Source organism: Neoarius graeffei, chromosome 8 (genome assembly GCF_027579695.1).
Source record: "Neoarius graeffei isolate fNeoGra1 chromosome 8, fNeoGra1.pri, whole genome shotgun sequence".
Classification (NCBI taxonomy): domain Eukaryota; kingdom Metazoa; phylum Chordata; class Actinopteri; order Siluriformes; family Ariidae; genus Neoarius; species Neoarius graeffei.
This window is the reverse complement of record NC_083576.1, coordinates 77,619,405-77,642,337: the sequence shown is the minus strand read 5'-3', so window position 1 is coordinate 77,642,337 and position 22,933 is coordinate 77,619,405. Positions and strand designations below refer to the sequence as shown.

Below are 22,933 nucleotides of genomic sequence, written 5' to 3'. Positions count from 1 at the left end.
TTCTTAGTGGGTTTTCAAAATAATAAATACATGCATGTATTTTTGTGATAAATCCATATTATACAGAGTGTATTTCCCACAAAAGTACTTTGTGTCTGCTGCATCTTTCAATTCTTTTAAATCAAGGCTGAATACCTTCTTTCTACTTTGCCGCTGCTTTTTATTAAATCAAATTTGAGGCTTTTGATTTGATTTCTTTTAGCGCGACCGCAACGCATGATGGTATACACTGCTTGGTTATAGTGACCATCGGTTGTACACTACTTTTCATGATGCATTGTGGGATACTATGAGTGCTGGGTTTCACGTGACATCACATCCGCCTCATTAATTATTCAAAACTTTAGCTGGTGGTCTAACAAAGCTCAGCTGGCAAAGTGTTTGTACGGAGAAGGTGCATTGCTCGCATGAAAAATGCCTTACGCTTGCGTTGTTTTAGGTTGTTCGAATCAATCAAACCGTGAAACTGATAAAAGTTTCTTCAGGGTTCCCCGTGAACTAATAAAAAAGGGGGAACGAACACAGGATTTCACAAAAAGATGCCGAGAAAGGTGGCTTTCGAACCTCTTAGTGAATTCGAAGTGAGCGGAGTCGAGTTTGCAGTGATTGCTTGGTGAAAGGTTTGTATTTCCCTCTCAGCTCTGTCCTTAGTGTTTTCCAAGTACTTTTCTTGCTATGTGTCGTTATTTTACGGTACTTTTTTTAGTCACGAAGCGCTAAAGTCCCCAGCTGTTTCTTTGTTTACTCCTCACAAAGTCCATATGAATGAAGGTCGCGACAAAATTCTTCCCCAGCCGTACAGTTACAATGCGCCGTGATCACTTCTCCGTCTTGTTTAACGAAGGCCCTGTCCACACGGCAACGGATTCAGGTGAATCTGATAAAATTGTTTATCGTTTCGGCCTGGTGTCCACACGGTACCGGCGTTTTGGGTGCCCCAAAACGAAATCTTTTGAGAACGGGTTCCAGAGTGGAAAAATCTGGCAACGGCCCCGTTGCGAAGTCGTCTAGATGAGTAGAACGGATTTGTTTACGATGACGTCACAACCACATGACTGTCAGTGCTTCACGCCGGGTAGAAGTGTAACGAACTCGATGCGAGTTGTCAACAAATCCTATAACTTGGTTCATGAAATGCGCTTACAAAATATTTTCACTGTGAATATTTATTGTGTAATGGTGCAAAGTGAGAGAGAGAGAGTGAGAGAATAGCCCTTAGGGCAGAGTCTTTAGTCCAAACACTGCGGAAGCAGCACCAAACCGCGCACCGCCCGTGCGCTTTCCAAAAACAAAAACAATCCCGCCAGCAAAAATAGGAAAAAAAAAAAAGGAGCGATCTCACCTCTTCAGATGTTGGTTTAAGTCCGACAATACATTCCTCAAAAAGGGCGTAGAAGAACAAAGTAATCCATCAACGTGTAGCATTCAATTTATTCCGGACCATTAAAGAATTCTGGAGGATATCAGAATATAGTTAGTTTTTTTTCTTTTTTACAACAGACAGTAGAAGGCGTGACCGACCTGTCAAACCAGACAGGAAGGCCACGCCTTCAGAAACAGCAGCTGATAAAAGATGCGTCACCAATTAACATCCGGTGACACTCTGAGGAAGACGGAAGTTGTACGTCGAAACATGTCAGGTAAACAAACCCAATAAATTAGATGTCTGATAAAAAAGAAAAAAAAAAACTAACTATATTTAATATAAGACATAATGAACGTAATCGAAAGATTAAGAATTAGTTACGGAGACGAAAGCATCAAGGAGTTTCGCCGCCTAGAGCGATTGACACGGAAACGGGCACGCTACAGGAATCACCTGAGATTCAATCTGCGCTGCCGGGATGAGGAAGTCGTACCGGCCAGCCTGAACATCAAGAACCCGATTCCAACCAGAAACGCGGAAAAGATGATCAGGAAAGTGCGGATGACTCTGGTAAAAGAACGGATACGGTGCACAACGGATAAACTAAATAATATCAACAGCGAACTACACAGAGAGACGGAAACTTTCAAACGCCGGTTTCCCCAAAACAAGGAAATGGAAATGGCAATACACGGACACTTGGCAGACATACACGAACAGGAATTCACAGAGACAAAAACCCGACAAATCCGAAAACTGGACAAACTCATCGCACAGAAAAAGAAGGCAGAACCGGAGCACACACACATCAACGACAAATGGATTTACAACATATCAAGGTACAAACTCTCACAAGCAGAACGCAGTATATTAGCAAAAGGACTCAACTACGCTGTCACACCGAACAACATACCACACGACGAATTCATTCTGGCAACTGAGTTAGCATGTGAGAAAATACAGGATCACGGACAAAAAGCAGCACTAAGAAACGCAATAGCTGGTATATTGAAAACGGCCAAACCACCACCCAGCAACATCACCAAACAGGAAGCCAAAGCCATGAAAACATTAGCAAAAAATAAAGATATCACAATTCTCCCAGCAGATAAAGGCAGAACAACAGTTATTATGGACACTGATGAATATGAACGAAAAATGAATGAATTACTCAGCGACAACGCATTTGAAATATTAAAAAAAGACCCAACAGAAGACAAGAAAAAGAAACTTAAAGCACTACTAAAACCACTACTCGATGAAAATAAAATAGATAAGCAGGATTACAATCATTTAGTACCCACAGCCAATGTCATCCCCAGGATTTACGGCACACCAAAAATACACAAACCAGGAACACCATTACGCCCCATAGTAGATAGCATTGGTTCGGTCACATACAACTTATCAAAAGCACTCACCGAAATAATTAAACCATTACTAGGACTCACAGACCAACACTGCAAAAACTCAAAACATCTGGCAGAAGAACTAAAAAACATCAAAATGCAGCAAGATGAAGTTTTCATTTCACATGATGTCATATCTCTTTTCACCAGAACACCCACGGAAGCCACCATACAGATAGTACAAGACAAATTAAAAACAGACAGGACGCTCAAGAAACGTACAAACCTCACCGTACAAGACATCACTCAGCTTCTTCAATTCATCGCCACATCCACATACTTTCAGTTCAGGAATACAATCTACAGACAGAAGGAAGGTTTTGCCATGGGAGACCCACTATCAGCCATCATGTGCGGTTTTTTCATGGAGGATCTGGAGCAAAAAGCACTCACCACAATACCAGCGGAATACAGACCAACACTCTGGAAACGGTATGTGGACGACATATTGGAAAAAGTAAAGAGGGGACACACTCAACAACTCACCGACCATCTTAACACCATAGACAATACCGGCAATATAAAATTCACACATGAAGAAGAAACGGAGCAGTCAATAGCATTTTTGGATTTAAAAATACAACACACAGAAGATGGGGATATCAAAATAAAAGTACACAGAAAACCCACACATACCGACCAATATTTAAACTGGACTTCCGAACACCCTATAATGCACAAAATATCCGTAGTTAGAACATTACATGAACGCACAGCAATAATTACAGATCCACAGGACAAAGAACAGGAGGAACAACATATACAACACGCACTGAAGGCATGTCAATATCCACAATGGGCAATATCCAAAGGGGCGGAACAGGTTAAAAACAACAAAACACAGAAGAAAGAGAAAAAACAAACTAACAAACAAGAACACAGGGGAGTAGTTACATTACCATACATCAGGGGAATAACTGAACGCATTCAAAGAGTAATGAGGAAACACAATGTTAACACACCTGTCAAACCACACACAACACTCCGTCAGATCCTGGTGCATCCCAAAGACAGAATACATCCGGACAACAGATGCAACACCATATATGAGATTCCATGTAAATTATGCAATAAAACTTATATTGGGGAGACAGGAAGGAGTTTCAGCACAAGAAAACATGAACATAAGAAAGAGTGCGAAAAGGAGACAGCTACAAGACAAACCCGAACAATAAAAGAAAAGGCACAACAGGAAAATTATAAGTCAGCTATAACAGATCACTGTAAAAGGGAAAATCACATTATGGACTGGGGGAATGCCAGAGTCATCCGCACAGAAGATAACAAACATCAGCGCTGGATCAGGGAGGCCATGGAGATCCGTAAGCGAAGCCCGAGGACCATCAACCGGGATGAGGGAGCATACATGCTCTCCCACACCTGGAGTGCCATCTTGCAGGGGACAAACAGACAGTAGAAGGCGTGACCGACCTGTCAAACCAGACAGGAAGGCCACGCCTTCAGAAACAGCAGCTGATAAAAGATGCATCACCAATTAACATCCGGTGACACTCTGAGGAAGACGGAAGTTGTACGTCGAAACATGTCAGGTAAACAAACCCAATAAATTAGATGTCTGATAAAAAAGAAAAAAAAAAAAACTAACTATATTTAATATAAGACATAATGAACGTAATCGAAAGGATATCAGAATGTTGGCGTACCGGCTTCCATCTACCCCCATTCATTCCTCTTTCCGCATCTTTCATTTTACGCTACTGATTAATAATCAAAACTTTATGTGACTAATGCTACAGAAGAAGGGGTTTATGCGCATGCGTCTACTTCTATTGTTCTGGTGTCTCCGATGGGACCGTCTTACAGCGCACGTAGTGGTGTGGCATGTGTATTTCATCGTTTTCAGCAAGCGTTGCGTTGCCATATGTACCTGAAATTTTACTGATCCGTTGCCCATGTGGACGCGATATTTAAAAAAAAAAAATCTTGTTGCCGTTGTCGTGTGGATGTAGCCTTAGATCCAGGTCTTTAAAGGGGTTTCTGATGATCTTTGTGAATGACTTAGCTGAGAGATAAGAGCCAACACAAGTGAGAATCAAGCCAGCTGTTGTTTGTTTACACTTCAACTTGCAGCGCTTCGTTGTAAAGACATTAACGAAAAGCTTAAAAAAAAACATACCTATACTTACACGGGCAAAAACAGGCATGTTAACAGTTCCTTTGTCTGTGGAATTTTCTATGAGGAATGGAAAGTTGCTATTGTGAAACCTCTTCTCAAGAAGTTGGGCAGGGCATTAGTTAAACGCAGTTACAGACCAGTCAGCAACCTATCCTTTGTTTCAAAGATAGCTGAAAAGTGTGCTCTAGGTCAATTTGTACCATATGTCAATGACAATAAACTCATACCCGACTATCAAAGTGCTTACAGAAAACATTTTAGTATGGAAACGGCCCTAGTCAAGGTTACCAATGACTTTCTGTGGGCTATGGAACAGCAGCAGGTCACGGCACTTATCAGTCTTGACCTGTCTGCAGCATTTGACACTGTGGATCATGATATCCTATTGGATGTCCTTCAAACAAATTTTGGTGTCTCGGGTAAAGCACTTAAATGGTTCGGGTCATATCTTAACGGGCGCCAAATGAGGGTGAAAATTAACAACACCTACTCCAACCCTCGAGATCTTTCGTGCTCTGTCCCTCAGGGTAGTGTTGCGGGACCAGTTCTGTACACAGCCTCTGCAAGCACATTAGCGTCTGTCATTCCTAGAAATACCCAAATCATGGGCTACACTGACGATCACTGCTTATATACTTCCTTTTCGCCAACATCTGATAAGGAAACAGAAAATTCACAAAAAACACAACTCATCCTTGCAGACATAAAGGAATGGATGAACCATAACAAGCTTAAGATGAATGATGTCAAAACTGAATTCATCTACACTACCGTTCAAAAGTTTGGGGTCACTTTGAAATGTCCTTATTTTTGAAAGAAAAGCACTGTTCTTTTCAATGCAGATCACTTTAAACTAATCAGAAATCCACTCTATACATTGCTAATGTGGTAAATGACTATTCTAGCTGCAAATGTCTGGTTTTTGGTGCAATATCTCCATAGGTGTATAGAGGCCCATTTCCAGCAACTCTCACTCCAGTGTTCTAATGGTACAATGTGTTTGCTCATTGCCTCAGAAGGCTAATGGATGATTAGAAAACCCTTGTACAATCATGTTAGCACAGCTGAAAACAGTTTAGCTCTTTAGAGAAGCTATAAAACTGACCTTCCTTTGAGCAGATTGAGTTTCTGGAGCATCACATTTGTGGGGTCGATTAAATGCTCAAAATGGCCAGAAAAATGGCTTGACTATATTTTCTATTCATTTTACAACTTATGGTGGTAAATAAAAAAGTGTGACTTTTCATGGAAAACACAAAATTGTCTGGGTGACCCCAAACTTTTGAACGGTAGTGTACTTCGGCAGCTTCGCCCAATTACAAAAGTGCAGTTTGGAGAGCATACGAATAAACCAAGCATTAGCGTTTCGTTCTAAATGCATCAAATACTTGGGTGTAGTCCTCGATGAGCAACTAAAATTTAAAGAACTAGTCCTAGCCAAATGTCAAATAGCATCTCTCAATCTCCATAGGTTATCTTCAATACGGCAGTATCCGTCTTTGGAAAATGCTAAACAACTTGCTACTACGTAGTTCTCCAATACTGTAACTCCCTGCTGTCTGGAATTTCAACTGGTCTTTTACGAAAACTTCAGCTTATCCAGAACCATGCTGCCAAACTTGTCCTCAGAAGGAAACGGTCTGACAGTGCTACTCGTGCACTATATGACCTACACTGGTTGCCAATTGCCTTCAGGATTGAGTTCAAGATCACTCTCTTAGTTTTCAAGTGCCTCCATAACCTCGCCCCAAAGTACCTTAGTGACTTACTTAGTGTCAGGGAATTTACGAGATCAACTCGAGTATCAGGTCAAGGTGTTCTTCTTACCATTCCTAAAACTACACGGAAGACCTTTGCTGACAGGTCCTTTAGTGTTTGTGGTCCTAGACTATGGAATAACCTCCCAGTATCCTTAAAATCAATTGACTCTTGTGAGGAGTTTCGCAGCAAATTGAAAACTCATCTTTTCTCCAGGGCTTTCCATAATATCTCATCTCTCATCTCATTATCTCTAGCCGCTTTATCCTGTTCTACAGGGTCGCAGGCAAGCTGGAGCCTATCCCAGCTGACTACGGGCGAAAGGCGGGGTACACCCTGGACAAGTCGCCAGGTCATCACAGGGCTGACACATAGACACAGACAACCATTCACACTCACATTCACACCTACGGTCAATTTAGAGCCACCAGTTAACCTAACCTGCATGTCTTTGGACTGTGGGGGAAACCGGAGCACCCGGAGGAAACCCACGCGGACACGGCGAGAACATGCAAACTCCACACAGAAAGGCCCTCGCCGGCCACGGGGCTCGAACCCGGACCTTCTTGCTGTGAGGCGACAGCGCTAACCACTACACCACCGTGCCGCCCGCTTTCCATAATATATTGAGTTAAAATTCAAATCATAAACAGTCCCGGTCATGTTCATACAAACGTGGCCAGTGGATTTATCTTAAGTTGTTAAATTACCCCTTAATTTCTATTTATTTTTATTTTATTATTCTTAATTTGTTAAATTTATTTCTAGTCTACATTTTAATTTTACTTTTACCTTAAATTTTATATTTATCATTATTTTATTATTTAAAATTATATCTTATTCTATGTTACTTTTTACATTTCGTTAAGCGCCATAATATATATATATATATATATATATATATATATATATATATATATATATATATATAGGTGGCACGATGGTGTAGTGGTTAGCGCTGTCACCTCACAGCAAGAAGGTCCGGGTTCGAGCTCCGTGGCCGGCGAGGGCCTTTCTGTGTGGAGTTTGCATGTTCTCCCCGTGTCCGCGTGGGTTTCCTCCGGGTGCTCCGGTTTCCCCCACAGTCCAAAGACATGCAGGTTAGGTTAACTGGTGACTCTAAATTGACCGTAGGTGTGAATGTGAGTGTGAATGGTTGTCTGTGTCTATGTGTCAGCCCTGTGATGACCTGGCGACTTGTCCAGGGTGTACCCCACCTTTCGCCCGTAGTCAGCTGGGATAGGCTCCAGCTTGCCTGTGACCCTGTAGAACAGGATAAAGCGGCTAGAGATAATGAGATGATATATATATATATATATATATATATATATATATATATATATATATATATATATATATATTGTACAATTATGTGTGCTATATAAATGCTAAGAAACTTAAACTTAAAACAATACAGGATTCACTGCGCAGTGACTTGATCCCGAGGTCCTTTACCCAGCCACATACAAAAAAGTTGTAAGCCTCTGTACTCTTCCACACTTTCATCTGTTTTGCGGTCTAGAAGGACATCTGCAACACCAGATACTGTAGTTCGAGATGTCGGGGAACTCGACTGAAGGGTAGTTTTCGAGATCGTATGACAAATCCTTCTTTCCCAGACTGTAGGGGTCGATTCCATTGCACATAGCAATCTTCTGAATATATCTAAAGCCAGCAGTAGCTTCTAGATTACAAGCATACTCTGATAAATTATTGCTAGTTGTTTGCACTATGGCAGCCATTTTGGTTTGCTAGACCACCAGCTGTTTCACTTCCACTAAAACCGCTAAGAAAAGTCACATGACCGAAACCCAGCAATAGGGTGTAATACGGTAATTATCACTACACATTCGGAGAGCACTACAAAATGGCGACCTCACTATATAGTGAGTAGGGAGTGATTTCGGACACAGGGTATGTCAAAGCAGTGTGTGTAAGCTCAGGTTTGCCGAGAGCACTGCTTTATGTGTCACAGCCGCACTGGAAATTTGCTCTGTTCTAACTAACTGTTTCAGAAGGCCAGTGATGTGCTGTATAATATTTTAATAAGAGTTAATGAATGGGTGTGTTTTTTTTTTTAATGTGACGCCATCAAAATAATGTGAAGCGAGTGAAAATAACACCATGTTATTTTTGACAGACACTATCAGTCGAACCCAGAACCTGCCTGCTTGACAGTGTGAAAGGGCATATTCTGGACCAATTTCAGGTTTTTTTTATATGAAAGTATGTCCCTTGACACACCCATCCAGAAGGGTAATTTCGCACAAGGCCATCGGTCTACAGCAGAAAAAAATAAAATAACAAAACGCGTCTGGAAAAATCCCAAGGGAGTCTGGAGCCAGATTCGTGACGTTACCTGCGGAAGCGCCAGCAGGCTGTGAGAGCTTTACACGGTTTCAGTGCACAGCCTGTGTAGACCAAGCGCTCCCATTTCTCTCTCATTGTCCGGTCTTTTGGGAAACGATGAGTACTAATCCCATCATGATTGGTGTTGCTACACCCTCCTACAATACATCTGTTAACCATTTTAATAATTACGTGATAGCGTTGAAGAAATTTGCAGAAAACCACCAGATCGTTTTCTCATAAACAAACCAGCGCTGACGTAGGAGTCAGAAGGAGGCATCCTGCATGTGACGTCACAAAAATCAATGTTTGCCGGGAAATCCAAATGCCAAGTTTTTTCAGAGGCAGACCAATTCGCCTCAAATGGCTTGATTTCAACTGAATTTTTCTGGTATTGCGCAAAGTAAAAAAAATTGCGCAAAATGTGACCAATATTTGACCAAAGTTTAATATATAATAGGAGAATTACATTGATCTTGGGGGCGGCACGGTGGTGTAGTGGTTAGCGCTGTCGCCTCACAGCAAGAAGGTCCTGGGTTCGAGCCCCGGGGCCGGCGAGGGCCTTTCTGTGCGGAGTTTGCATGTTCTCCCCGTGTCCGCGTGGGTTTCCTCCGGGTGCTCCGGTTTCCCCCACAGTCCAAAGACATGCAGGTTAGGTTAACTGGTGGCTCTAAATTGACCGTAGGTGTGAATGTGAGTGTGAATGGTTGTCTGTGTCTATGTGTCAGCCCTGTGATGACCTGGCGACTTGTCCAGGGTGTACCCCGCCTTTCGCCCGTAGTCAGCTGGGATAGGCTCCAGCTTGCCTGCGACCCTGTAGAAGGATAAAGCGGCTAGAGATAATGAGATGAGACATTGATCTTGCTCCAGAATTTACCCGTGATATGCACTTTAACCCCTGCACTGCCATCAGTGTTTCCCACAGACCAGGTAGCAATTTGTGGTGCCCCACTGTGCCGATGAGGGAATCGTGCGCGGTGGTGTCGTGGCGGTCGGTGGAGTCGGTCATTGGGGTGTATGCGAAGTGTTTACAGCGGGCGGTGTTCAAACACACAGTATTTTTCTTCAGAGTCACCTGCTGGGACTATTTTAAAGCTACAAGAAGCATTTGAGATTATTCAGTTCAATCTAAATTCTTTTAAGTTCTTTAAGAGAAGACAGCTAAAACTATTTTTTTTACCAGAACCCTGCCTGGTTTCATTCCTCGACCCAACTTTACATTACAGGGCAGGCCATTAGTTTGCTGGGCTTGATGTTGGTGGAAAACCTGTCTTTTAAATTTATGAAAATTACTCACCAAAATTGAAGTTAAAGTTTAGTTTTTACCTTAGTTTTTTGCCTTTTTGGTCGCAATCTTTCAATCATTCTTTAGTTGACGTTCAAGGAATAAATTGCAAAAAACAAGCTGGAGGTTTAATTTTAAATATTGAACTCAACACTTACCTCAACCAATACTAAAATGAAATAAATAGTATAATGTAACAACAAAATAATAATAAAATAAAATATCATAATTAGATGTAAGAAACCACTTAAAGGTAACACCAAGGCAACTAACAATAATGAAAAAGCATTACCCTAATTGGTGCAAAGCCTGCATATACATATATGCAGGCTTTGCATATATAATAGCCAAATAAATATGAAGTTATTATTAGCCTATGGGCATCCTACAGTAGCCTATCTCAACTACCGCATTTTATCTTTATCACATTGTTTGCTGCGTTTCCAACGTTATAGGCTGACAGCTGGATGTTCAATATTGATAACGTTATAAGGCTAGCAGTTCATAAAGCTAGCATAAGGCGACCTTTTCTGAGTTACATACTGGGCAGGTGTGTTTGAGCACAGTACATCATACCGTACTGTGCTCTTTGGTAGACTCCAGATATCGTTGACCGTCTTCTCTGTGCTAAATATCACGCAGCATTGGGTTTTCCTCTTGATAGCCCTCGAGCAGTATGCGTGGAGAGGAGGAGTGGGCGAATCAGCTGCCAGTGTGTGTGCGTATCAGTGATGCAGTGATGGTTTATCTACTTCGCTAATAAAGATGTTTCTTAAAATATTCAGATTTTATGGTTCAGATAGCATCAACTAGGCATCCCTGTGAGTATAACAACATTTTATTTAGGCTAGTGGGAAATCCTTATTTATTGTCAATGTCAAGCCATTATTAATAACTTGCATGAATGCTGAAGTGGGATAAACGGGATAATGCAATAAGGCCGGTTCCTCGCGTCAGGCTGCTACTGTATGCATCAAAATTGGTTTATAACCTGACTCAGGGATGTCCGTTTCATGTAAGCCAAGAAGGCTATGATAAAGCTCATCACGAGCACGACGTACGGCAGGCTACCTTTTAAAATAAGGGGTCGGAAGGCGAATCAGGAAGGCTGCGTTATTTTTAATTAGCCTAACAGGCCTACTTGCAGTCCGGGTATATGCGCAACGGCAGGCCTGTGTTAGCCTGTCTAACGCGACTTCAAAGCTCTCCGAGCTATTGGTCTGGCCAAGATATTAAGCCCAACCGTTTCCCAGAGCCCGTGGTTGACCCGCCTCCCTGAAATGCCTCAGTTTGCTACTGGTCGAAGCCAGAAAAGGCTGTGATGAAGCTTAGACCAATCACATCACTCTTTCCTCTGACGTATGCGACGCGACGGGGCTAACTGGTAGACTAAACTCTTACCGAAGCCGGTCGGGAGCAAGGCGAAAACGTCCTTCCTTTCAATAAATACCTCCAGGGCTGCTCTTTGCTCCGTTTTCAATGAGAACTTCCCGTTGAATGCTTTCAATACAGCATCTATGTGTAATAGATGCGGAAGCGTGAATGAAGCGCTTCCGGCATAGATTCTGTAAACAATCTATGGCTTCCGGTCGCAGTTCTACTACGTCAGTGCCTTGAACACGCCTCTACCCAGGGCCGTTGCAGATGCTCAAAGTTGATTGGTTCCCGATTTTTCGGGAGCTTGGAAGAGCTGTAGATAGCCTGCCTGGCCAGACTAAGCTCGCAACAGGCCCTCGTGTTGCGTCACGCTTAGGATGGACGGGCCCAGGCTAGGCCTGTGTACACGCCTCTCCGTCTCTCTCTCTCTCTCTCTGTCTGTGTGTGGGTGTGTGCGCGCGCAAACAAGAAGAAAGAGCACTATGAATGAACGGAACGATACGCAACGGAATTTTTTTTTTTCAAAATCGCGAGTCTGATTGTGTGGCGATAGGAATCCATTGTGTGGCGCTGTGCCACACAATGGTCTATGTATGGGAAACCCTGGCCATGCTGGCCCAGCCCGACTCACTCCAAGCTAACTAACGCAGCTAGCGGGTGCACATCATTTAACATTATAAAGGATGAGTTTATTAGCATTAACAATGAAAGTTTTCATGGGCACTGTTTAAACAAACCGAGATGAATTAAATGTCCCATGATGCCTCTGACTGATTAATACCTAGTAAGTTACTCATCTTGGTATCAGTGTCGGTATCAGTTTCAATTAGGCGTGTATCGATCCACTCAATCCACAATTCGATTCAGGTTTGCGATTTGATTTTCCCCATGATATTTTTGAAAATAAAAACACAAAATTTTATTACCAGAAAAGTCAACATTTATTTTCTGATTCCTCATCATCGAACACAGTCTCCATCTGCGCCAGACAGCGCACTAATATGAGAAATCAGATTCCAGAGTTTCCTGTTATGCGTAGCTTTGTTACAAAAAACAAGCAACAAAATACGGAATAAAAGTATTTGATGGTACGAACTTATCTTTTTTAATTTTTTAAGAATTATCATCATTATGGCATTTTTCACAAATTGCTCCCGTCATTTCGCCAGTTTGTTTACAGTCTAAGCGGAAGTAATTTTGTCGGAAGTTTTTATTTATTGAATTTACAAAAATTAAAAATAAAAATGCTCTGTTTCTCTAAATCCAGTGAACATGGATACAATAAAAAAAGTTATTCCTCTCAATCTCGTTGTACATGGTTTAGAGCTGACTTGGTGCTACGTGCCTCATCCACGATCAGCTCATGTACGACTCGATTTTGTGGAATAACTGTTAAATATATCTTGGGTAAAATGCATGAGTAGCGAACAGGGAGTCGTTTGAGATTACGGACGAACATTCCTGTGTGTCTGAGGTCCATATGGTGCTGCTCGGCTGTGCATAAGTGTTATTCTGGACTATTGTAGAAGAACAGAGTATTATTCTATTCAAAAAGAGTTGAATCTTTGAGTTCCTGATAGAGTTTTACTCACCGCTGTCCCAGTTCATGTCCTCCAGTGTAACGCAGGCATCCACCGGCCACCTTTGTTTCAGTTCATGTGCTACACACACACACACACACACACACACACACTCTCGATTAACAAAAATGCATGTAAAATTATATTAGAGAAAGAAGCAACTTAGCTGCCTTAATATAAAAAAAAAAAAAATACAGACGTTCAACAACATTAATCACAACAATGCTGTTCTAGGAAAATAATCACCTTTGGGGTAGTAAGGCATCATAAGGCAGCATCATGTTTATGTATTATTTACTGCTGTCAAAAATGTCGCGTTATTATCGCGTTAACTTGACTCAATTTTAACGGCGATAATTTTTTTATCGCGAGATTAACGCTCTGTGACATGATGTAGGTTTTTCATAAGCTTTTGAAACTGCCAGGAACTTGGAACAGAGACTTTGCTTAGAAAAACGATAGCAGCTAGACTGTAATGCCACGCCCCGCACAGCCAGAGTCCTCTGCCCTCCCCCCAAAAAACCAGCGCGGGCAGGGCGCGCTAGCCCCGCACCTCGGGACGAAGAGCCACGGTGCTCGGCTTAGGTTTCGTTTTCCCATCGGCGACTCCAGCCCGACTTTGCAGTGGCTGTGACAAGACGTGTTATGCTCTGCAATAAAAAAAAAAAAAACACTGGTACAAAGCAAGCCCATTCACTTTTTTATGCTGATAAGAGAATTACAATGGTTTTTCATGTGACAAAAATGTGCGATTAAATTGCGATTAATCGCAAGTTAACTATGACATTAATCGCGATTAAATATTTTAATCGCTTGACAGCACTAGTATTATTACTAGTTTTACAGTACTGCGCAAAAGTCTTGGCGCACCCCCCCAAAAAAAAAATATTCCAAACTTTATTATAGATTTCTATTTTCTGACTTTTACATTATCAAATCGGTACAAAGACATTTTAGAGTCCAAATGTTCGTTCATTTTCCAGCACAAAATTAAATGTTACAGAAAGAAAAAAAAAGTTTGTATCTGAGCAGCATATTCCATAAGAGAGCACGTTTCAGATTAAAAAAGAAAACATAATGAAGGTTACTGGGTTTTGGGGCAAAATGAAGAAGCGAGTGTGACAGTCAAAGTGTCCAGAAGAACTGGGGCTGGTTCTGGAAGATGCTCAGTAAAACCTACAGCTCATTTCTTTATCAAACTGCACTCATTATACCTCAGACTACTTTTTTTTTTTTTAAACCAAAGGGATATCAGCTCATATACCGTGAGTAGAGAAAAACAAAATGGCGGCACGTGTTCCTGAACCAACCGAGGACGAAATAAAAACTCGACTCGAAAACAAAACCCCACAAAAAAAGCAACAAAATATGGAATGAAAAGTATTTGATGGTGAGAACGTATCTTTTTTTTATTTTTCAAGAATTATTATTACCGCATTTTTCACAAATTGCTCCTGTCATTTCGCCGGATTGTTTACAGTGTAAGCGGAAATTATTTTGTCGGACGTTTTGTATAAAGTTTTTATTTATCGAATTTGCAAAAAATAAAAATTAAAATGCTCCATTTCTCTAAATCCAGTGAATGTGGATAGAATAAAACAGTTCTTCCACTCAATCTCATCGTACATGGATTATAGACAACTCGGTGCTACGCGCCTCGTCGGCTTTCAGCTCATGTACGACTCGGTTTCGTGGAATAGCTGTTAAATATACAGTACTGTGCAAAACTTAGGCCCCATATTTTTTTTTCCATAAATTTTGTTATAGATTTCTATTTTCTGACTTTTACATTATCGAGTCGGTACAAAGACATTTTAGAGTCCAAATGTTCGTTCATTTTCCAGCACAAAATTAAATGTTACAGAAAGAAAAAAAAAGTTTGTATCTGAGCAGCATATTCCATAAGAGAGCTCTTTTCAGATTAAAAAAGAAAACATAATGAAGGCTGCTGGGTTTTGGTGCAAAATGAAGAAGCGACTGTGACAGTCAAAGTGTCCAGAAGAACTGCGGCTGGTTCTGGAAGATGCTCAGTAAAACCTACAGCTCATTTCCTTATAAAGCTGCACTCACTGGACCTCAGACTACTATTTTTTGTAAAGCAAAAGGTCGTCTCATAGCAAATACTGACCTTTTCATTGATTATGGCTTACTGCCTATAGTATTTATTTTTTTTTTTATGTTGAAACATTTAATTTCGGTGGCACGGTGGTGTAGTGGTTAGCGCTGTCGCCTCACAGCAAGAAGGTCCTGGTTCGAGCCCCGTGGCCGGCGAGGGCCTTTCTGTGCGGAGTTTGCATGTTCTCCCCGTGTCCGCGTGGGTTTCCTCCGGGTGCTCCGGTTTCCCCCACAGTCCAAAGACATGCAGGTTAGGTTAACTGGTGACTCTAAATTGACCGTAGGTGTGAATGTGAGTGTGAATGGTTGTCTGTGTCTATGCGTCAGCCCTGTGATGACCTGGCGACTTGTCCAGGGTGTACCCCGCCTTTCGCCCGTAGTCAGCTGGGATAGGCTCCAGCTTGCCTGCGACCCTGTAGAAGGATAAAGCGGCTACAGATAATGAGATGAGATGACATTTAATTTCATTATTTTTAAGCCACTGTATATCAGAGTCACCTTTTTGACAGCTGGCAAACTGTTTCTGCTCCATACAGTTTAACACTTGGGACAAATTTAAAAAAAAATTAAAAAACAAACAAAAAAAACCTACCACGTAAATAATCCTTGTGTAATTGAAATATACAGAGGAACTGTTTAGTTCTCCTTTTCAAATCTTTAGTTCCTCAAAAGTTTCTGAAATCCTGGCAAAAACGCATCAATGAAGACCAGGACAGGAAGAACTGGACCTGGGCCATATAATATTTTACCAACAGAAAACCACTGTCATGTGCTTCTGCCATTCATGTGAACACACCACAAACAAAGAGAAGAAAGAAGCCCAGAACGAGGAGCCTGTACAGGATCTCAAACGGCTCATCCAAAAAAAGAGCTGTCACAAAATCTGAATATATATATATATATATATATTAATGGTGTGAAAGATAGCATCTTGAACATGAAAGTATGATACATGACAATTAATTGTCACAGAAGCAAAAACGAGAAGGAACGAAAGCCCGAGATGTAACACATCCCGGAAAGAAAGGGGAAAAAAAAAGCCCTCAGCCGTTGTGAGAACACGGTAATTAGCACGTCCTGTGCCACTTTTCAACATGTTTGCCTTTAATTAGCCCGGAGAGTGCCCTGAGTGTGCGCCATTACAGTTTGGGCTGCATATCATTTTTAAAAGTACGGCAAAGAAATTTGCACCGTTAATTCCCAGGCCGTCAAAAAAAAAAAAAAAAAAAACGGTTCGAGATGCAGATGAGAAAAACGTGTCGAACAAAAGGCTTGTTGGAAACGTATTTCGCATGTACAGCGCTCAAATTAGTGAAACGTACTCGTTAACCTGTCAAGGCATCGTGCATATTTATCACTGTAGATATATGAAGAATATATGATTAATATACGCTACAGGAGCTTGGGCAGTCTTTTCTGCACGCTCCGAAATGGTTAAAAATGTTCAACAGTGCAAGCTCTAAATAAATATTTTCTTTTATGAAAATTGTATGACGCATTTTATAGCAGCTCGAAGAGATGTTATAACTTCTTATGGTACGCATCTGCTCGCAAAATTGGTCTTTACACATCATCGCTGAATATTTCTGTGGGTTTGACTAAGGGTGAGGGTTATGAAGACAGTATGTGAGGAAAAGCACTTTGGGGAATGCTGAATATGGAAAATAAATCAGTATTATTCTATCTACATTCACTGGATATGAGCAATCGCGTGCTCCAATTGGCTACTCTACTACTAGGATATCAGCTCGTATAGAGGATTTCGACGTGACGTCACAGGTCACGTGACGCCCCGGTGTCCGCCATTTTGAAGGTCAAGCTAGCTAATGTCAACAACATAGTAGCTAGTATGTTACTGTAGCAATGTTTACGTTCAGTCATTTGGATGACTGTTAAAACCTTTCAGTCTCAAGTTTTTCCTTTACTGGATTTACTAGTTTACTGAACTAGCGCGCTCGCTCCCAGCCTGCCCGAGCTAGCGCGCTCGCTCCCAGCCTGCCCGAGCGCGCTAGCTCAGTAAACTAGTAAATACAGTAAAGGAAAAACTTGAGACTGAAAGGTTTTAACAGTCATCCAAATGACTGAACGTAAACATTGCTACAGTAACATACTAGCTACTATGTTGTTGACATTAGCTAGTGCTAACAGCTAGCTGCTAGTACACTGCTACAACACAGACACCGACCCTAATAATACAGTTCTTGGTCATTGCCTGGTAACAGCAAATTTATAACGGGCCATGTCTCAACAGACTAAGAAGTTATTTCAATGACATTTAATAACATTTTGTTTATCCTGAGGACCGAAAGTAAATGAAAATGTGAACAAACCTTAGCTGTAATCAGACGGCGACCACCGGCTCCAGGGACGATCCACTGATGTAGGCATGTTACCCAGCCTGGTTTTTAACGACATAGGTATACAGATCATGTGGGCCGAAGTCAGGTAAAGACGAGGGCTTGGTGTACTTCCGTACGTCAGTGAACAATCCTGGTGGAAGCAGGTAAACGTCGTTCTCTAAGCCTGCTAACCTCAATTTTTGCAAATACCTCTCCCTCTGCTCGCCCTGTAAATGCCCTACGTCGCTGGATAGTGAAGGTGTTTTCTGCATCTCGCTCCGTTTTCTTTTATGTTTTTTCCCTGGTATTTCCCACACGCCTGACTGCAGGTCAGGAAGATCACCCGCGCTGCAGCGCTGCAAAGCCAGAAAAAGATAGCCTGGTAACGTGTACGGATCACGTACACCAGCATCATTGATTTTCTGGTGATATCGCTTCTTACTCGCGTCATCTAGGCCGGATAAAATACTCGACAATGAGACTTCGTCATGATCAACATGTGTATCGCTACCGGTAGTCGCCATATTTGTGACCGTCAAAATGGCGCCGTCTACTTGTTGACATGGCAACGGTCATGTGGGTCGAAAACCTCTATACCGTGAGGAGAGAAAAACAAAATGGCGGCGCGTGTTGCTGAACCAACCGAGGACAAAATAAAAACTTGACTCAAAAACAAAACCCAAAAAAATAAAAAAAAATAAAAAGCAGCAACAAAATATGGAATGAAAGTATTTCATGGCAAAAATGTATCTTTTTTTTTTTTTTTCAAGAATTATTATTACCACCTCACCTGTGACGGAGTAGGCGGGGCGAGGTATTATAATCAGTGCGGTTTGTTTGTGTGTGTCTGTTAACAATCTAGCGTCTAGACGGTTGCACCGATTGATTTCAAATTTTCAGGGTAGGTGGGCAATGATCCATAGATTACCTGATTACATTTTGGGGGTGATCGGGTCAAGGTCAACCTTTCGGTCAAAATAACATTTTCCATCCTAGCTCAAAAACGTTTGCCGATAAACAAATGTTTAATATTATAAGCATATAAGAACTCCCATATGGCCTTTCATTTGGCACCATGATCTTTGACCTTGAGGGACCCTGGAAGGTCAAGCTCAAGGTCATGGATTTTCAGAGGGCTGTAACTTGAAAACGGTTGATGGTAGACAGATATTTACCATTATCAACTTACAGGAAGTGCCATATGGGCTTTCATTTGGTACCATGACCTTTGACTTTGAAATGTCAAACTCAAGCTCATGGATTTTCATAGGACTATAACCTGACAGCTGATGATTAAGAAATATTACCGTTATCAACATATAGGTATAAAATAAGTGCTGCTGGGCGAGGTTTGTTTTGCCTGGCAACACATCGCATTTTTCACAAATTGCTCCTGTCATTTCGCCGGTTTGTTTACATTCTGAGCGGAAATGATTTTGTCGGACGTTTTGTATCAAGTTTTTATTCATCGAATTTGCAAAAAATAAAAATGCTCCGTTTCTCAAAATCCAGTGACTGTGGATCGAATAAAACAGTTATTCCACTCAATCTCGTCGTACACGGCTTATAGACAACTCGGTGCTACGCGCCTCATCGGCTATCAGCTCATGTACGACTCGATTTCGTGGAATAACTGTTAAATATACCATAGGAAACAGCAGGTCTTAATTAGCATATGCATAAAAGATGAGGTTGGTATCTTCAACCAAACTATCTTTACTGAGGGATCAAATATGCCTTGTTTTACTGCAGATGGAAATGTAAAATAGAGGCACGCTTCTCATAATACAATCACACACTGGCTGTTTCTTTCTTTGTTTTTTAAAATATTCAGTACAATTACTTATGCCGCTTTTCCACTACAAATGCGGCTGAGTCGGGCTGAGCCGTGCCGTGCTGAGTCGAGCTGAGCGGGGCTGTTGGAGTTGCATTTCGACTACAACCGCGCTGAACCGTGCTGGCTGGAAGTGGGTGGACACATTGGGTGGAGTTAGCGAAAGTGGGTGGACGTCACGTGATGTCGTTAAGCAGCGCAAACAGTGACATCAGTGAGCTTTTAAGCGGTAGTCTCACGACCCGGATAGTAAACAATAAACATGGAGGACATGGAGTCGTTAGTGTTGCTGGTCTTGGTTCTGTGGCTTGTTGTCACCGACAACGCCAACAGATACTGGCAAGAGTGTATAGATGAGGCGAGGCGCATAAGGCTTCAGAAATTCTCGTAATTCTTCTTCTTCCGGGTTTACGGTGTTTACAGATCCCAGCGTGCTCGCGGGGCGTGTGTGGGCGTGTGAGGACACTCCTCCTCACCAATCAGTGCACAGGGGAGTGTCTCCTCACGCCCCCAGCCTCACTCAGCTCGCTTTGGCTCGCTTCAGCCCCACTCCAAAACCGTGCGAGTTTTAGGGGCTAAGCAGGGCTGAAGCGAGCCGAGTCGTGCTGTTTTTTGGTAGTCGAAACGCGAGCCGTGTCGGGCTGAAGTGAGCTGAAAAAGGGTAGTGGAAAAGGGCCATTAGTTACCAAAACAGTCCTACAGTATGAGAGATAAATACCAGAATTTGAAAGTTGTGACATGTTTAAATTTGGCGAAACAGAGGGCCAAAAATGCTCCAAAAGCACAAACGATTTATTATTATTTTTTTTAAACAGATTTCAACAATATATAAAGTGGTAAATCTGCAATCCTGTATCTTCAGCTGCAGTATTTCAAAGTTATCTCATACCAAAGAACAATTCCTGAAAATTTCATGCATCGAGATTAAATAGTTCAAAAGTTATGGCTTATAGAACGGCAGAGTTTGTTTTCTATCGGACTTGTGCTTACGGTAAAATTTGAGCCACTCTCTCTTATTCATGTCCTTATATCTCAAAAACTAACAAAAGACGTAAGGCTGAAATTTTGCATACTGTTTATTGGGACTAATTGCTTTAATTTTTGAAAGTATGAAGCAAATCTGATATGGTCCGGCAGGAACATTTTCTGAAATCTGGTGATTTGAGGCAGATTTACCCAAATATTAAAAAAAAAAAAAAAAAGCAGAAATTAAAGTCTTTTTGCTTGGATAACGTCTCATCTCATCTCATTATCTCTAGCCGCTTTATCCTTCTACAGGGTCGCAGGCAAGCTGGAGCCTATCCCAGCTGACTACGGGCGAAAGGCGGGGTACACCCTGGACAAGTCGCCAGGTCATCACAGGGCTGACACATAGACACAGACAACCATTCACACTCACATTCACACCTACGGTCAATTTAGAGTCACCAGTTAACCTAACCTGCATGTCTTTGGACTGTGGGGGAAACCGGAGCACCCGGAGGAAACCCACGCGGACACGGGGAGAACATGCAAACTCCACACAGAAAGGCCCTCGCCGGCCCCGGGGCTCGAACCCAGGACCTTCTTGCTGTGAGGCGACAGCGCTAACCACTACACCACCGTGCCACCCCCTTGGATAACGTAAACATCAGAAATCAATAAAACATCAGGCTTTGTTCACCGAAACAGAATTCAGTTGATTGTCCAACATTAAAGATGTACCGACCTCAATCTATAGCAGACCTGGGCATTTTCCGGCCCGCGGGCCGCATCCGGCCTTTGGTTCATTCTGACCGGCCCGCGTAAGGTTAATTAGAAATTACAAAATAAACGTATTTTCTAATTTTACCTCATGCATGGACTGAATGTGCATTGCTTTTATTTTGAAGTTGTGTTCAACAAAAACGCAATGCGCGCGACATGAACATGACATGAAATCCCACGAAACCTAATCCCGCGATAACTACTTCCGTAATTTGTCCAGACCAACCACAAACTTGTACGTCATCCTTCAAACGGTCCAGCCAATCTCATAGTGTGACGTCACCAGCAGGCGCCGGAGCCCGAGCCGATCTGTAGATCTGATACCTACACCGAATCGACTGATGATCATCTGTCAGCTGTGCTTCGCATCTCCACCTCAGACATTCAACCTGACTCTGATGCACTCGTTAAAGACCAACAGAGACGAGATTTCTCTCACTGAACAAATAAAAAACTGAAAAACACCAAATGAGGTGATTAGACTACAAATGTGGGCATCATTATTATAATATGATGTATCTTGCTTGATATTTGGAGTAGAAAGACAATATTGTGATGTCTTTATTGTGTTTTGGGGTGAATGTGACTGAAAAAAAAATGGTACAAACGTTCACATTTTGTTAACCATTGTTTTGGGAAATTTGATTGAATAAATGACATTTTTTGTAAGGCAACCTCGTTTTTTCCATACTCTTACCAGTCTTAGCAGCTTGTAAAAACAATGTTATTTATTACTTTATATAAAGAAATACAATTAATATTATGCAGAATTTAGTTCAGCCTTTTGGTCCGGCCCTCCACAAAATTTTCTGTTTCTCATGTGGCCCTATGGAAAAAATAATTGCCCACCCCTGATCTATAGTGATTAGTGTGAATGAGAATGCAGTACATATTCAGTATATGAGCATGTATCGGTCAAGACGGGCGTGTAAGCGAAATCTGACAGATCTGTGGACAAGCGAGAGACCATTAAACTCCAATAAGAGGTTTGATGGTACAGTGGTGTCAGCACGGGTCCACACGGGTCAGTGAGTTCTGGTTCTGGATGAGCGCGATCAGAAGAAATGGGCCCAGAGAGCAGCGCTGTCATGGCCAGTGTATTTAGCGATGAGTCGATGCTGACAGCTAAAACGATGAGTAATTACGAAGAATGAGTGCATAACAGCCCGAGAAAGAAAAGAAACAAAAAAGAAAAGAAAAGAAAAGAAAAGAAAAGGCGGCCTTGGCCAAGCAAACTGTTCAAACCAAACGTATGCACACAAACAAAGAAATAAATAAAAGTCAGACAGATGTTGACGCACTGGACTTCCATCATTATACAAGCAGTACTAAGGATCAGAAATCAGTCAGTACTAAATTTCAAAGCCACAACTTATTTCACTAGAGACACTATATGGCCAAAAATATGCGGATGCCTGTGTATCAACCCAGGCAAAAGTTTGTACACCCCTACATCATCCATCAGTCATCACAGATACCGACTTTGCAGATGACATAGCGCTGAGGAAACTGCACAAGCCAGTGAGATGCTGAGATGTGTAGAGGTAGAATGTGCCAAGGTTGGCCTACACCGTAATGCAAAAAAAAAAAAAAAAGACCGAAATCGTGCAATTCAACCAGGGCGAAGAAAGGATACAC

The 22,933-nt window shown here is 41.8% G+C and overlaps 1 protein-coding gene across 7 annotated transcripts in view; it reads right to left on the bottom strand.

Annotated features, from left to right (window-relative positions):
• The window catches only part of dnajc24 (DnaJ (Hsp40) homolog, subfamily C, member 24), a 65,918-nt gene that overhangs the window by 2,480 nt on the left and 40,505 nt on the right, over positions 1–22,933 (bottom strand). For 3 of the 7 annotated variants that reach the window (XM_060928274.1, XM_060928275.1, XM_060928273.1), the window contains exon 5: positions 13,274–13,342. The exons of the other annotated variants lie outside the window; for them this stretch is intronic. In XM_060928274.1, the coding sequence (XP_060784257.1) occupies positions 13,274–13,342 (69 nt within the window). The remainder of the gene's footprint in view (positions 1–13,273; positions 13,343–22,933) is intronic. 7 annotated transcript variants of the gene reach the window in all.